Source organism: Hyperolius riggenbachi, chromosome 2 (assembly GCF_040937935.1).
Source record: "Hyperolius riggenbachi isolate aHypRig1 chromosome 2, aHypRig1.pri, whole genome shotgun sequence".
NCBI classification, from domain to species: domain Eukaryota; kingdom Metazoa; phylum Chordata; class Amphibia; order Anura; family Hyperoliidae; genus Hyperolius; species Hyperolius riggenbachi.
Genome location: NC_090647.1, coordinates 438,253,246 through 438,267,579, shown reverse-complemented (window position 1 = coordinate 438,267,579; position 14,334 = coordinate 438,253,246). Strand labels below are relative to the sequence as shown.

The 14,334-nt window shown below is 43.0% G+C and overlaps 1 protein-coding gene across 6 annotated transcripts in view; it reads left to right on the top strand.

Annotated features, from left to right (window-relative positions):
• CDKL5 (cyclin dependent kinase like 5) overlaps positions 1-14,334 on the top strand; it is a 494,542-nt gene that overhangs the window by 362,190 nt on the left and 118,018 nt on the right. For 5 of the 6 annotated variants that reach the window (XM_068269971.1, XM_068269974.1, XM_068269970.1 and 2 more), the window contains exon 9: positions 13,101-13,191. In XM_068269971.1, coding sequence (XP_068126072.1) covers positions 13,101-13,191 — 91 coding nt within the window. Of the gene's footprint in view, positions 1-9,020; positions 9,163-13,100; positions 13,192-14,334 lie in introns of those variants that run through there. The other variant, XM_068269973.1, reaches the window with a different exon arrangement.

Below are 14,334 nucleotides of genomic sequence, written 5' to 3'. Positions count from 1 at the left end.
TATTATATGCAATAAAAATGGGAGAGATCATAGGTATATGCAAAAATAGAAAATTAGCTTTATTGTGACACCAAATCCAGTTATGTGTAGTGTAAAAGTAGCCTGTATTGAGCACATCACCATCCGCACCTTCATCATGCACCACACACTCAACCACCCCTAACGGTACCGGTACCAGTTTAGCCGTATCTTCAGAGAGGGGGAGAGAGTTGTATGTGCTTGATAATGAAGGGCAGTCGGAGTCCTCTTCAGCTTGCAAGCTAGTTATAACAGAGTCCAGATAGTCTCACCATAAGTAGTTCAGTCGTTCAGTTACCGTCACTGCGATGTCATTTGAACAGTTCACCACCAGGGTAGGGATCATCGGACAGCGTAGGCCGTCAGGCGTCTGCTCAACCCGCTCTGCTGTGTTGCCGTATGGCGGGGAATGCGCACTGATACCGTGTCCTGCTATCGTATTGTTGCAGCCGTGAGGAGCGCTCCAGGTCACGTGATTCAGACCCGCCCACCGTCGCGTTGCGCCCGCCCACTTGCGAGCTTCGTCAGGGTGTACGTGGCTTGCCATTGGCTACACTGTCTGTCTTTTCTACCCATCAGTTACGGGGCGGGGAGTCCTTCAGTACGTCATCATTCCGCGTACATGCGGAAGTCTATGCGCACCACCTCAACACCGTCACACGCAGCTGATGGTATCCATGGCAACTCTTATGTACCAGCTATAGTTTCAGATCCGCGTTCAGGCGGCGTCTTTTCCGCGTTTTGGATCACATGGTACTCCTTTTCTCGATGCCTTCGTGTGCACCCCTAGATAGAAGGTGAGTTCAAGGAAGGAGATTAAATATATGCATATGTATGTCTTATTTCCCATATTGGGACACATAAAGTTTCCATGCTTTAGATTGTTTGAATTAAACTTCCTCCGCTTGCCAAAAAACGTCAACAGTTGAAGTATCTCACCCCCCTCTCCCTTTCCAATCACAAATGGCATCCCAAGACAGCAGTATGTAGGTCGCCACCGGTTAGGGCAGAAATGGGGCATAACTCAGTTCACAATTGAGTCCTGCTGACCCCATAGCCCCCAGAAGGTAGATCCACCGGCTTTCTTGCTGCTTCAATAGTTTTAATCTGTCTCCCCCTCTCCTATTCATTGGGATTGAAACAATCCCCATTGCTTTCAGGCCTCTTGGGTCGCCATCATGTTCCTGGCAGAAGTGTTCTGCAACGGAACTCTTATATTGTCCACTGTCCTGGAGGCCACTGTTAATATTGGATATGTGTTCCATGACACGTGTTTTTAGCTTGCGGGTAGTTAGTCCTACATATATCTTGTGGCATGGGCACTCCAATCGATAAATGACCCATTCACTATCACAATTGATAAAGCTCCTAATCTTCCATTGTGTCCTACCCGATGCATCTTGGAAGGTTTTGGCTTGCACCATTACTTCACACGCAACACACTTGCCACATCTAAACATTCCCACAGTTTTACTACGGCCTAACCAATTGTTCGTTACTGTAGGGACATATTGTGAAGTTACCGTACATCCTTCAAGTTGGGTGCGCGCCTTGCTACAAGCAATGGGCGTTCACCAACAATTCCCTTCACATCGGGATCGGTCTGCAATATTGGCCAAAATTTGGATAGGATCTCCTGGATTTTCCTCCAGTTGGCATTGTATGGTGTTATAAATCAACTCGTCCCTTGCTCGCATCCTGGCCCTGTCAAAGCCGGTGCTGAATGGTGACCACTCTGTTCAGTATCATCCATACATATGGCACAGATAGGGCTCTTTTCAATCTAGAAACATGATCACAATCCCTATAGTGCTGCAATCAAGTTTTTCTTTATTTTGATTCCGGTGCGATCTGACAGGTGTATGACACAATTGCGATTTGCGAAGGGGAGGGTGAAAAAAACAGCTAGGAAAAAATTTGAAGGGATGGATCGCAAAAAAATAGCACAGCACCGTGAGTGCTGTGCGATTTCAATGCAAGAAAAATGCAGCAGGACCAACAATTTTTGTTGGAAAAATCGCATTGCAAACATTGCACATTAATGTAAACATCCCTACACATCCCTTGTTCGTTTAAATGTATCTAGGGTTCAAAATCAAATAGCAAAACATTACTAGCGGAAAAGGGTCCATAATGAGCTTTCTCCAGGACTCGGTTTGATTTAACTATTGTGATAAGAATTACATATGGTTATAGGAAAGAATGAAGGTTGTGTACATCAATGTGTGTGTTTATAATTTGAAAACCCATTTAGTTGGTCAATGGGTATCGAGAGGGAACATTTTTTTTTTTAAAAATGTAAAGGGCCCTTCAAGACCTCTGACCTTTGCCTAGTCCAGCTGCCTAGCTTATCCCTATCTCAACCCCCTACCTACCCCAAAGGAATAGACTCCACACTCTGCAGTACTTAACCCTAAGCAGAAGCTTTTCCTTTGTCTTTTTGTAGCCTTAATGTTAACCTAGTGCTTAATCTTTTAATGCTATCCAACCCTGACCCCACTACCCTCTTATCATCTAGTGAATACATGGTGTGAGAGTCACGTCCCTGTACTGAGCTGGGTGCCGCGCGCGATCCTGTGCGCACAGGCGTGCTCCCATCTGACCCCCTCGATGCAGAGGGATTAGTCGATCCGTGCCTGCTAGTGAGAACGATAATTCTCTGTTACTGAATGCAGGAAGTACATGATTTCCTGTAGTAGCGATCGTGGGCGCGCATGCATGTAACCTAGGGGGTCCATCATCTGATCCTTTGACCCCTGTGTCTGCAGTCATTAGCCCAAGGGATCATCTGACTCCTTGGCCAACCAGTGTCCTCCAGTATATCAATGATCATTAATACTGCTGCCGTGTTTCCCCGAAAATATAAATTTTTCCCTCAAAAGATGTGCTAGGGCTTATTTTCGCGGAGGTCTTATATTCTGTGGGGGTAGCCAGATCCCCTTTAGTGTATATAATCTTATTATCCCTGTCATACCCCTCCCCCACCATATATAGCCGGTGTATATAGTCAGATTCCCCCTGTAAATAGTCAGATTTCCTCTGTAAATAGTCAGTTCAGTTTGGTGTCTGGTTTGGTTGCCATGGCAACCGTTCAGTTTGGTAACCACTTGGTTGCCATGGCGCCCATTCCGTTTGGTTGCACTGGCGACTGTTCCGTTTGGTTACCACTTGGTTACCATGCAACCGTTTAGTTTGGTTGCCATAGCGCCCGTTTGTTGCCATGGTGATCGTTCATTCTGGCTGCCATAGTAACTGTTCATTTTGGTTGCTATGGTGACCGCTCAGTTTGGTTGGCATGAGGACGGCAAGAGACTTACACGTGGTTATGGGGCTGGAGGAAGCCCCGGGTAAGTATTAAAACTTTATAGCTTTTGATCGCTGGTACACTTTAACTTTCGTGGTAACTACGACATCCAAAACTGAATGTTCCTTATATAAGCAACTCTGCGTTTTTACGTCACTGTTGGACTGGTTTACTTTCAAATGAAGGGTGTCTTTAATTTTTTGGGCCACTCAGTGTATGTTCTAACATTGCTAGCCCACAACATCAGAAAAGTAAAACAGTGACAAAACAAGTCACCAACAACATCCTCCAGGGAGGTGTGTGTTTCTGTGTGTGTGTCTGTGTGTGTGTGTTATCCTGATACAAACCAACCAACATTTCAGTATTCTAGAAGGGAAAAAAATGTGTTGAGACTCCATATGTCTTTGCCTAGGATAGAGATAATATTTCTCTGTATTTGTCTGTGGTTTGAAAATAAATCCAGCATGCCCATTTCAGATAACAGATTGCCACTGTTTATACATAGGCCCAGGATTTCATTTTGTTGCTTGTTGTAAAAAGTAATCTTATTACAAAATCTTGCTCTTGAGTTACTTGTCATTAATACAGTGCCATGTGCTTGCTATGGACAAAAAGCTATTTAGTTACTCATTTCTTCACCTTTTAATATACATTAAAATCTCTTTATATGAGTAAATTACAGCTATGGGCTGAAAAGCTGCACCAGTGTACATTATTTTTGTGTACAAATGTAACTCCTCTCATATATCTTTTAACAATCCACTTTGATGAGAACTATAGTGGTGACTTTCTAATCTTGCCCGATGATATTGATAGTTTTGTCGCTTGGCATGCTGCCTTGAACAGTTTGGAAAGTCCCATTAAACTGAAATTGAATTTTAGAGCAAATCAATTTTCTACAGTAGATACTAATATCTACCAAGAGCAGATTTTTCTGGTCACATTCTTCTTTGTCGGCTGTACAGCTCAGATTGCTATATACCCTTCTCTGTGCTCATATTTTCGTCTTTGTGCTGGCCCACTCTGGAACAGTATGTTCTGATAGCACAATATAATCCTGATCATATGTCATAGATAACGAACCAAAAGTAAATGAGATCTCCAGCTTATACGTACTATTAAATTAAAATGCTTTTAACAAATTGAGAAATTACTGTCTGTGTCTAACTTGTTGTTGCCAAGAAGACTACAGAACGGTTGTTAGTCTTAAATCATACTCTTTAGAGACCTTCATTCAGACATTATATATGAATTTTAAGGTTTTTGTGGTTTTCTGCTTTCTTTTATGAAATGCAAGAGGTGCCATAGTCTTCTGTAGAGGGTTGCATGGATTGCGTTACTCCAATATGCGCCTCAGTATAGGTTAGCTGGGTATATGTGCCTCAGTATAGGTTAGCTAGGTATATGTGCCTCAGTATAGGTTAGCTGGGTATGTGTGCCTCAGTATAGGTTAGCTGGGTATATATGCCTCAGTATAGGTTAGCTGGGTATATGTGCCTTTAGTATAGGTTAGCTAGGTATATGTGCCTTTAGTATAGGTTAGCTAGGTATATGTGCCTCAGTATAGGTTAGCTAGGTATATGTGCCTCAGTATAGGTTAGCTAGGTATATGTGCCTCAGTATAGGTTAGCTGGGTATATGTGCCTTTAGTATAGGTTAGCTGGGTATATGTGCCTTTAGTATCGGTTAGCTGGGTATATGTGCCTTAGGTATAGGTTAGCTAGGTATATGTGCCTCAGTATAGGTTAGCTGGGTATATGTGCCTTTAGGATAGGTTAGCTAGGTATATGTGCCTCAGTATAGGTTAGCTAGGTATATGTGCCTTTAGTATAGGTTAGCTAGGTATATGTGCCTTCGGTATAGGTTAGCTGGATATATGGGCCTTCAGTATAGGTTAGCTGGGTAAATGTGCCTTCGGTATAGGTTAGCTGGGTATATGGGCCTTCAGTATAGGTTAGCTGAGTAAATGTGCCTTCGGTATAAGTTAGCTGAGTAAATGTGCCTTCGGTATAGGTTAGCTAGGTATATGTTGCCTTCGGTATGGGTTAGTTGGGTATATGTGCCTTCAGAATAGGTTAGCTGGGTAAATGTGCCTTCAGTATAGGTTAGCTGGGTATATGTGCCTTAGGTATAGGTTAGCTGGGTAAATGTGCCTTCGGTATAGGTTAGCTGAGTAAATGTGCCTTCGGTATAGGTTAGCTGAGTAAATGTGCCTTCGGTATAGGTTAGCTGGGTATATGTGCCTTCGGTATGGGTTAGCTGGGTATATGTGCCTTCAGGATAGGTTAGCTGGGTAAATGTGCCTTCGGTATAGGTTAGCTGGGTTAATGTGCCTTCGGTATAGGTTAGCTGGGTATTTGTGCCTTCGGTATAGGTTAGCTGGTTATATGTGCCTTCGGTATAGGTTAGCTAGATATATGTGCCTTCGGTATAGGTTAGCTAGATATATGTGCCTTCGGTATAGGTTAGCTGGGTATATGTGCCTTCGGTATAGGTTAGCTGAGTAAATGGGAAACAGTAAATTCGGGCGCCTGAGGCTAGTGGACAAATCGGGCGCCGCCATTCACTCCAATAATAAATATCGTTTAATGGGCGCCCGATAGGAAAAAAGGTCGCCGGAGAAAAATAACGTTTTAAAAGCGGCGCCCAGAGACTTAATGTTTTATTACTGTTTCTCATGATTACACATTATTTAATGATTTATACATTTTTAAATTTTATTTTTAAACGAAAAACAGTACAATATTTTTTTAAACATTATTTTTAAACGAAAAACAGTACATTTTTTTAACATTATTTTTAAACGAAAAAACTAACAGGGGGGTCTTAGGTTTAGGCACCAACAGGGGGGTCTTAGGTTTAGGCACCAACAGGGGGGTCTTAGGTTTAGGCACCAACAGGGGGTCTTAGGTTTAGGCACCAAAAGGGGGGTCTTAGGTTTAGGCACCAACAGGGGGGTCTTAGGTTTAGGCACCAACAGGGGGTCTTAGGTTTAGGCACCAACAGGGGGGTCTTAGGTTTAGGCACCAACAGGGGGGTCTTAGGTTTAGGCACCAACAGGGGGGTCTTAGGTTTAGGCACCAACAGGGGGGTCTTAGGTTTAGGCACTAACAGGGGGGTCTAGGGGTTAGGGGTAGGTACAGGGAGGGTTACTTAGGCACCAACAGGGGGGGTCTTAGGTTTAGGCATCAACAGGGGGGTCTAGGGGTTAGGGGTAGGTACAGGGAGGGTTACTTAGTAATTTTTTTTTTTTAAACGTTATTATACGTTTCAGTATTTAAACGAAAGATTAACGTTTTTACAATTGCCGATTTAATGCACATTATTTAATGATTTATAACGTTAAAAAACATTAATTTTAAACGAAATACAGTACAATACATTTTTAAACGTTATCCATGCTTATCGTTAAAAACCCGGCGCCCTTTTTTCCCAGCGCCCCTTTTTAACGTACGCGAGTAAATGTGCCTTCGGTATAGGTTAGCTGAGTAAATGTGCCTTCGGTATAGGTTAGCTGGGTAAATGTGCCTTCGGTATAGGTTAGCTGGGTATATGTTCCTTCGGTATAGGTTAACTGGGTATATTTGGCTCAGTATAGGTTAGCTGGGTATATGTGCCTCAGTATAGGTTAGCTGGGTATATGTGCCTCAGTATAGGTTAGCTGGGTATATGTGCCTTGGGTATAGGTTAGCTGGGTATATGTGCCTTCGTTATAGGTTAGCTGGGTATGTGTGCCTCAGTATAGGTTAGCTGGGTATATATGCCTCAGTATAGGTTAGCTGGGTATATGTGCCTTTAGTATAGGTTAGCTAGGTATATGTGCCTTTAGTATAGGTTAGCTAGGTATATGTGCCTCAGTATAGGTTAGCTAGGTATATGTGCCTCAGTATAGGTTAGCTAGGTATATGTGCCTCAGTATAGGTTAGCTGGGTATATGTGCCTTTAGTATAGGTTAGCTGGGTATATGTGCCTTTAGTATCGGTTAGCTGGGTATATGTGCCTTAGGTATAGGTTAGCTAGGTATATGTGCCTCAGTATAGGTTAGCTGGGTATATGTGCCTTTAGGATAGGTTAGCTAGGTATATGTGCCTCAGTATAGGTTAGCTAGGTATATGTGCCTTTAGTATAGGTTAGCTAGGTATATGTGCCTCAGTATAGGTTAGCTAGGTATATGTGCCTCAGTATAGGTTAGCTAGGTATATGTGCCTCAGTATAGGTTAGCTGGGCATATGTGCCTTTAGTATAGGTTAGCTGGGTATATGTGCCTTTAGTATCGGTTAGCTGGGTATATGTGCCTTTAGTATAGGTTAGCTAGGTATATGTTCCTCAGTATAGGTTAGCTGGGTATAGGGCGGGCACGCTTACCTCCCTCCAGTGGTGGCGTCCTGGTCTTCACTCCCTCAGCCCTCATGTACTGTTAATAGTTGTAAACAGTATTGCTGCTTATTTTATACCTTTAAGGTTTGGCATGTGTATATTTCTTTGAAGCTCTCTGGCTCCAGGTTAATAGGTTACTAGGTTTCTTTTAAAGGACAACTAAAGTGAGAGGAATATGAAGGCTACCATATTTATTGATTTTTACATATACCAGATGCCTGGCATGCTGCTGATCTTTGCTGCGTCTGTAGCGTCTGAATCACACACCAGAAACAAGCATGCGGCACTGCAGTAACACTTCAGTCAAAAATCTGATCTGCATGCTTATTCAGGGTCTATGACTAAAAGTATTAGAGGCAGAGGAACGACAGGACAGCCAGGCAATAGGCATTATTTAAAAGAAAATGACTGTGGTAGCCTCCATAGCCCTCTCATTTTAGTTGTCCTTTAACCCATTAGCATCTTCGAACAAAATATTTAGTTTGAAGATGCTGCACCCATATTAACCTCAGCCAGCAGAACTTGTTTTTCTGCCTACTGAAGTCATGCAGAGTGGCGCAGGGAGCAGTTTTATAGTTACCTGTTCCTGACACTGGACCAGCTTCTCCTCATCCTCCACCTGTGGCTATACACTGCAGACATCCTCTTTTGACTTCCGATCGCATGTTATTGCATACCTAAAGGGGTCATAGTCAGGAGAAGGGCTTCCCTTTTAAACTGAAATCCCTTGTTAACCTTTTTACCAGCCAAATAAAGTAAAACCTCTCTTCTTCCTCCACCAGTTGCGATACACTCCCGACATCCTCTTATGGCTTTCGATCGCATAGTGATCGGGGCTCAGAGGATTGTGGAAGTGGTGCAGCGCCCCAGGGTGGTGGAAGAGGGGTGATAGAAGAGATGCAATAGACTCTTCCATCATCCCTCTTCCACCACTGGGTGATGCTGCACCACTTCCACAATCCTCTGACCCCCGATCACTATGCGATCGGAAGTCAGAGGAGGATGTTGGGAGTGTATCACTGCTGGTGGAGGAAGAGGAGAGGTTTTACTTTATTTGGCTGCTAAAAGGTTAACGAGGGATTTCAGTTTAAAAGGGAAGCCCTTCTCCTGACTATAACCCCTCTAGGTTGCGACCTCAAGGAGTTTTCCTTGAAGAACAACTTATTTGGTCTTTGAGCAGAGATTATAGATTGTATCTTTAAAGTCCACAGCAAGTAAAAGTTGCTGTTGTAGCTCAACTGAATCAGTTAAACAGTCAGTAGAATTGCAGGAGAAGGTGTCTTTCCACTGTATTTTACTAGGCTAATTGTGAATGTGGGAATGATCAGTGCCCTCTTTAAAGAAAGAGAGAGAGGGGGTGACTTGACATTTTAAAAAGAAAGCACTAAAACAATGGAGTCCAAATAGCGCAATATGCCACAATATGGAGCAAAGAGGGGTGAAGAAATAATGTACTCTCAAAGGTAGGTTGTATAAGGGGCAACCAATCACACAGTGCACTCATTGTTCAGCTAAACAGATTCCTGTGGCACTACAATTGGCCTGAGGAACTTGGCTTAGACCCATGAAACATGTTGCCAGTGGATAATAAAAGTCATTGCTTTATGAAGTTGTCCTTATTAAGGTAAGCCACCTCTTACTTCTAGTTGTTTTTAACTTAATTTTATATACCTCTTGGTGCCTCTTACGCCTTGCTGTGCTTCAAAGAAAGAATACTTTAAGAAGAATAACCTGAGCAAGAGTTTAAAGCCCAAACCCAGGAAATACTTTTTGTTTTACTTTAAATAAATTGATTCTGATTTTAGATGTAGAAAGGAATTTGAATGTTTATTGGTATACCGTCAGGGGCGTAGCAACAACTCACTGGGCCCCATAGCAAATTTATTGGCCAGCCCCCCCCCCCCCCCCCAGGTGCTGCCCGGCGTGGGCTCCCACATCACAACCAAATAGTGTAATTGGACAGACCGATCCCAGCCGTGGACGCACAATCAAGGACGACCATCGCCGGGCAGGACCTGCACAGTCCACAGCAAACATCCTGACCAGGAAGTAAGTTCAGGGGGTGGGTACACACTAATGGTGTGGATGGCGATAAGGTAAGCATGGGGAGAGCTCACTGCACATGCTTGATCCCCATTATTACATTTTTAAATGTGCTAAGGCATCCTTTAACCTTTTAACTTCTATTAAACACGGGGAATTAATAACCTAAGAGGGAATGACACAAAACACATACATACAACACCCTGCTGGCTCCCTTTCCACAAAATACACACGCATGTCTGTCAAAATGTAAACAACTATCACCCCACACCCAGTAACTACTTCTTCATTTGGTCTACCTATCAGAGCAGGCCACCAGTGTGAATAGCAGATGTGCTGACTGAGGACACATTCAACTGAAGGGTGACTGGGTATTAAAGAGACCCGTAACAAAAATTGCATACTGTTTTTTATCATCCTACAAGTTCCAAAAGCTATTCTAATGTGTTCTGGCTTACTGCAGCACTTTCTGCTATCACAGTCGCTGTAATAAATCAATGTATCTTTCCCCTGTCAGACTTGTCGGCCTGTGTCTGGAAGGCTGCCAAGTTCTTCAGTGTTGTGGTTCTGCTATGCACTCCCCCCTCCTGGCCCCTCTCTGCACACTGCCTGTGTATTATTTAGAATAGGGCAGCTTCTCTCTTCTCTCTTATCTTTTACAAGCTGGATAAATCGTCCTCTGAGCTGGCTGGGCTTTCACATACTGAGGAATTACAGACAAAGGCAAAGCTGTTTGCAGGAAGAAAAGAGCAGCCTGAAACTTCAGTGCATGATAACTGCAGGGGGAAAGAAACACACAATGATCTCTTGAGATTCAAAAGGAAGGGTGTATACAGCCTGCTTGTGTATGAATGTATTTTCTATGTGTGGACATACTGTACATCAACCTACTTCCTGTTTTGGTGGCCATTTTGTTTGTTTATAAACAAACTTTTTAAAACTGTTTTTAACCACTTTTAATGCGGCGGGGAGCGGCGAAATCGTGACAGAGGGTAATAGGAGATGTCCCCTAACGCACTGGTATGTTTACTTTTGTCCGATTTTAACAATACAGATTCTCTTTAACCTATCCGCGTTCCGTCGTTTTCACGTGAGAAATGTTCACCTCCCATTCATTAGCCTATTACTTTATCACTACTTATCACAATGCACTGATCTATATCTTGTTTTTTCCGCCACCAATTAGGCTTTCTTTGGGGGGTACATTTTGCTAAGAGCCACTTTACTGTAAATGCATTTTAACAGGAAGAATAAGAAAAAAATGGAAAAATTCATTATTTCTCAGTTTTCAGCCATTATAGTTTTAAAATAATACATGCCTACATAATTAAAACTCACGTATTGTATTTGCCCATATGTCCCGGTTATTACACCGTTAAAATTATGTCCCTATCACAATGTATGGCGACAATATTTTATTTGGAAATAAAGGTGCATTTTTTCCATTTTGCATCTATCACTATATACAAGTTTAAAATAAAAAAAAATAGAAATATTTCATCTTTACATTGATATTTAAAAAGTTTAGACCCTTGGGTAAATATTTACATGTTTTTTTTTTTATTATTGTAATGGTTTTTTTTTTTAATAGTAAACATTTTATTTGGGTGGTTTTGGGAGGGTGGGAGGTAAACAATAGATTTATAATGTAAATGTGTTTTAAAATTTTTTTTTTTTTCAAGTGTAGTATTACTTGTTGGCCACGAGTTTGTTTACATGACGCCATTCTAAGCGTAGCACACGCTTAGAGTGACGCATCGGGGAGGGAACAGCCAGAAAAAGCACAGCTTCCGAGAGAAGCTGTCCCTTTTTCAGCGGGGGAGAGGAATCAGTGATCGGGCACCATAGCCCGATACATTGATTCCGTGGCCACCGAATCCGCGGCCGGGAGTGCGCGTGCACGCGCGCGATCGGCCGCGGGAGCGCGCGGTAGCGCGCATGGTTCCTGGATGTAGAAACTACGTCCAGGAACCAAAATAGGTTAAAGGCCAAAAGGATGATGGAGGGCTGACAGAAGAATGTTCATTACCCTCCCCCTTCCTTCCCCAGAATCTGTGAGCTTATTACCAATTCATTGGAGGGCAGTCAGTGTTCTTATCAGTACGACGATCTCCCCACAGCAATAGAGCAAAGGAGTGTGAATCTTCTGACCCACAGCTGTACACTGTGTGAGCTGAGTCCACTCAGAGCAGCCTGTATCAGCAGTGTGAAGTTCACAGACCACACTACTGATATACACAGCTCTGAGAAGGCTCAGCTCACAGTGTACAGCTTGTGGGTTAGAAAATTCACGCTCCTTTGCCTTTTAGCGCTGCTGTGGGGAGATCTACTGATAAGAACAGTGACTGACCAGGTGACCACCATAAAGAATAGAGGGTTCCTTCACAGCAAGCTTTGGGGGGAAAAAAATCAGCTGAACTTACTGTAGCAGCAGACATTGGAGATGGAGAGTCAACACCAGGAGGAAGTTTTGAAAACTTGCCGGCAGGAAACCCCACAGCGCCACCAGCTCCTCCTCCCTGGCTAGAACTACAGATTAATTGTCGGGCTGGCCAGGGAGGTATTGATATGCAGCAGACTGGTGAGGAAATAGTACCCTCTCACCTGCCTGCTGCTGCTTCGAGATTTTTGCGAGGGACATCAGGGAAGGGTGGTTTGGGGAAGGTGGTTGATACTTTCTTCATGAAGTTTTTGTAATAAAAAAAAAAAGTTGCCTGCTGTCGGGATGGGGCCCCCTAGTGGTGTCCGGGCCCCATAGCAGCTGCTATGCCTGCTATACCTATTTCTACGCCAGTGTATACCGTGTTCCCATTAAACAGCATTTCTCACCAATCCTGAGCAGACAGGAACTGGAAAAATCTCTCCAAACATGACAGAGGCAGCAATAGCATTTCTTGTCTCTGGGACCTCCAGTTTTCTGACTAGTGCCACAAAGCTCCATGAGGGTCCCAGGAAGAGGTGGTGCAGGAAAACCCTTCATAAGAAGAAATAGAGAGAATTCAAAATCCAAAAGATGATTCTAAACTCTTTCCGTGCTCTCCAAAAGTCAAAAACAAAAAACTGAAGATGGGTTGGACCCAAAACTAACTTTGTGAGATGACATTCTAATGAGAATAAAGCTGTATAGTGTTAGTGAGAGATTAAATATTGAAGAGATGTGTGGGGCTTTCTGCATATTTCTATTCAGTACTCTGGAGAAGATTTGCAGAACACTGGAAGCTGCATGAAAGTGTTTCTGAGAAATTGTTAGAATATATAAAACATCTTTTTGATCTTTTCTCACGTAATATAATATTGTACAAGGTAACAGGTTTATTAGTAAACTGTGTTTGCTAACTATAGTATTTTGTATCCTCAGGATTTGCCCGAAATTTGTCTGAAGGCAGCAATGCAAACTACACTGAGTATGTGGCCACGCGGTGGTACCGTTCTCCAGAGCTTCTACTGGGGTGAGTTCTGTAGTTAAATCATAATTTGAGGCACATACATTTTTAGGCACAGAACTGTGAAAAAGTGAATCAGGCAATTTTGGTGCTGGAGGCACTGCGGTTGCTTTGGTACAGCCAAAGGCACTCATGTTAATAGTCGGAATTAGTGGCTAGAAAGTGGAAATTTGGGCACTGTAGGCCAATAAAATAGTGGGCACCAGGGCTGTGTGTGATACAAACTGCGGCTACAAATAGCAGGCGCTTTGTAGTGCAGTGGGGGATTGATTAGATTTAGGATCGGTTGGGATAATACATTTTTTGGCTGGGGATTAGCTAGGGTTAGGCATCCATAGAGGTAGAGCTCCTGTGAGAGTAGGTTAGGGTTAGGCGTAAATATTAGCACATTTTGCAGCAGGGAATTAGTTATCGTTAGTCTTCATTATAGGTAGAGCTCGTGTGAGGGTAGGTTAGGGTTAGGCATAAATATCAGCATATGTTGCAGTGGAGGATTGGTTAGGCAATGGTAGAGGGAATGCTTGTGTGTTCATGTTAGGTGTTCGTAAAATATTACCAATATTTGACTACTAGAATTAAGTACTGGAATATCGGTAGTTTTACTGATATTTCACTAGGGACTTTCTCCAACACAATTTTTTTAATGGTTTTACCACTCCAGGAGTTGATACGTAATTTTTTTTTCTGACAAATGTCACTGTGGCCCCCTACCGTCTAGTTGTACAAACACTTTTATTGAATAAATTACATCTTGGACCCGTTCAGCAACGTTTCGGAGCATACTGTTCCTATCTCAAGCCGTCACATAGTCCTATAAATGTACAAATTCTGCTCTTTACACTTATACATGCTTTGGGAATAGAAAACATTAAATACTTTACAAACTCACTAAACTGTCCTGTTGGTTCCCTATCCCTGTTGGTTCCGAAGCTGTTAACCTGATGAGGAACTGAATGTTTCATCAAGATACATAAACTCTTATCTCCACCCGCAGTGTGTCGTCCAGAGCATGCCATGGTAGGGATGGACATCCACTAGTAGGTGGAGCCATGCTATTGTGTACTGCCCCAACTTTGGCAGACCTAATGGGGAAGTCTGGAACCACCCCACCTGTGTTTACTAGACAGTGAGAGAGCAGCCAGAGTCCTC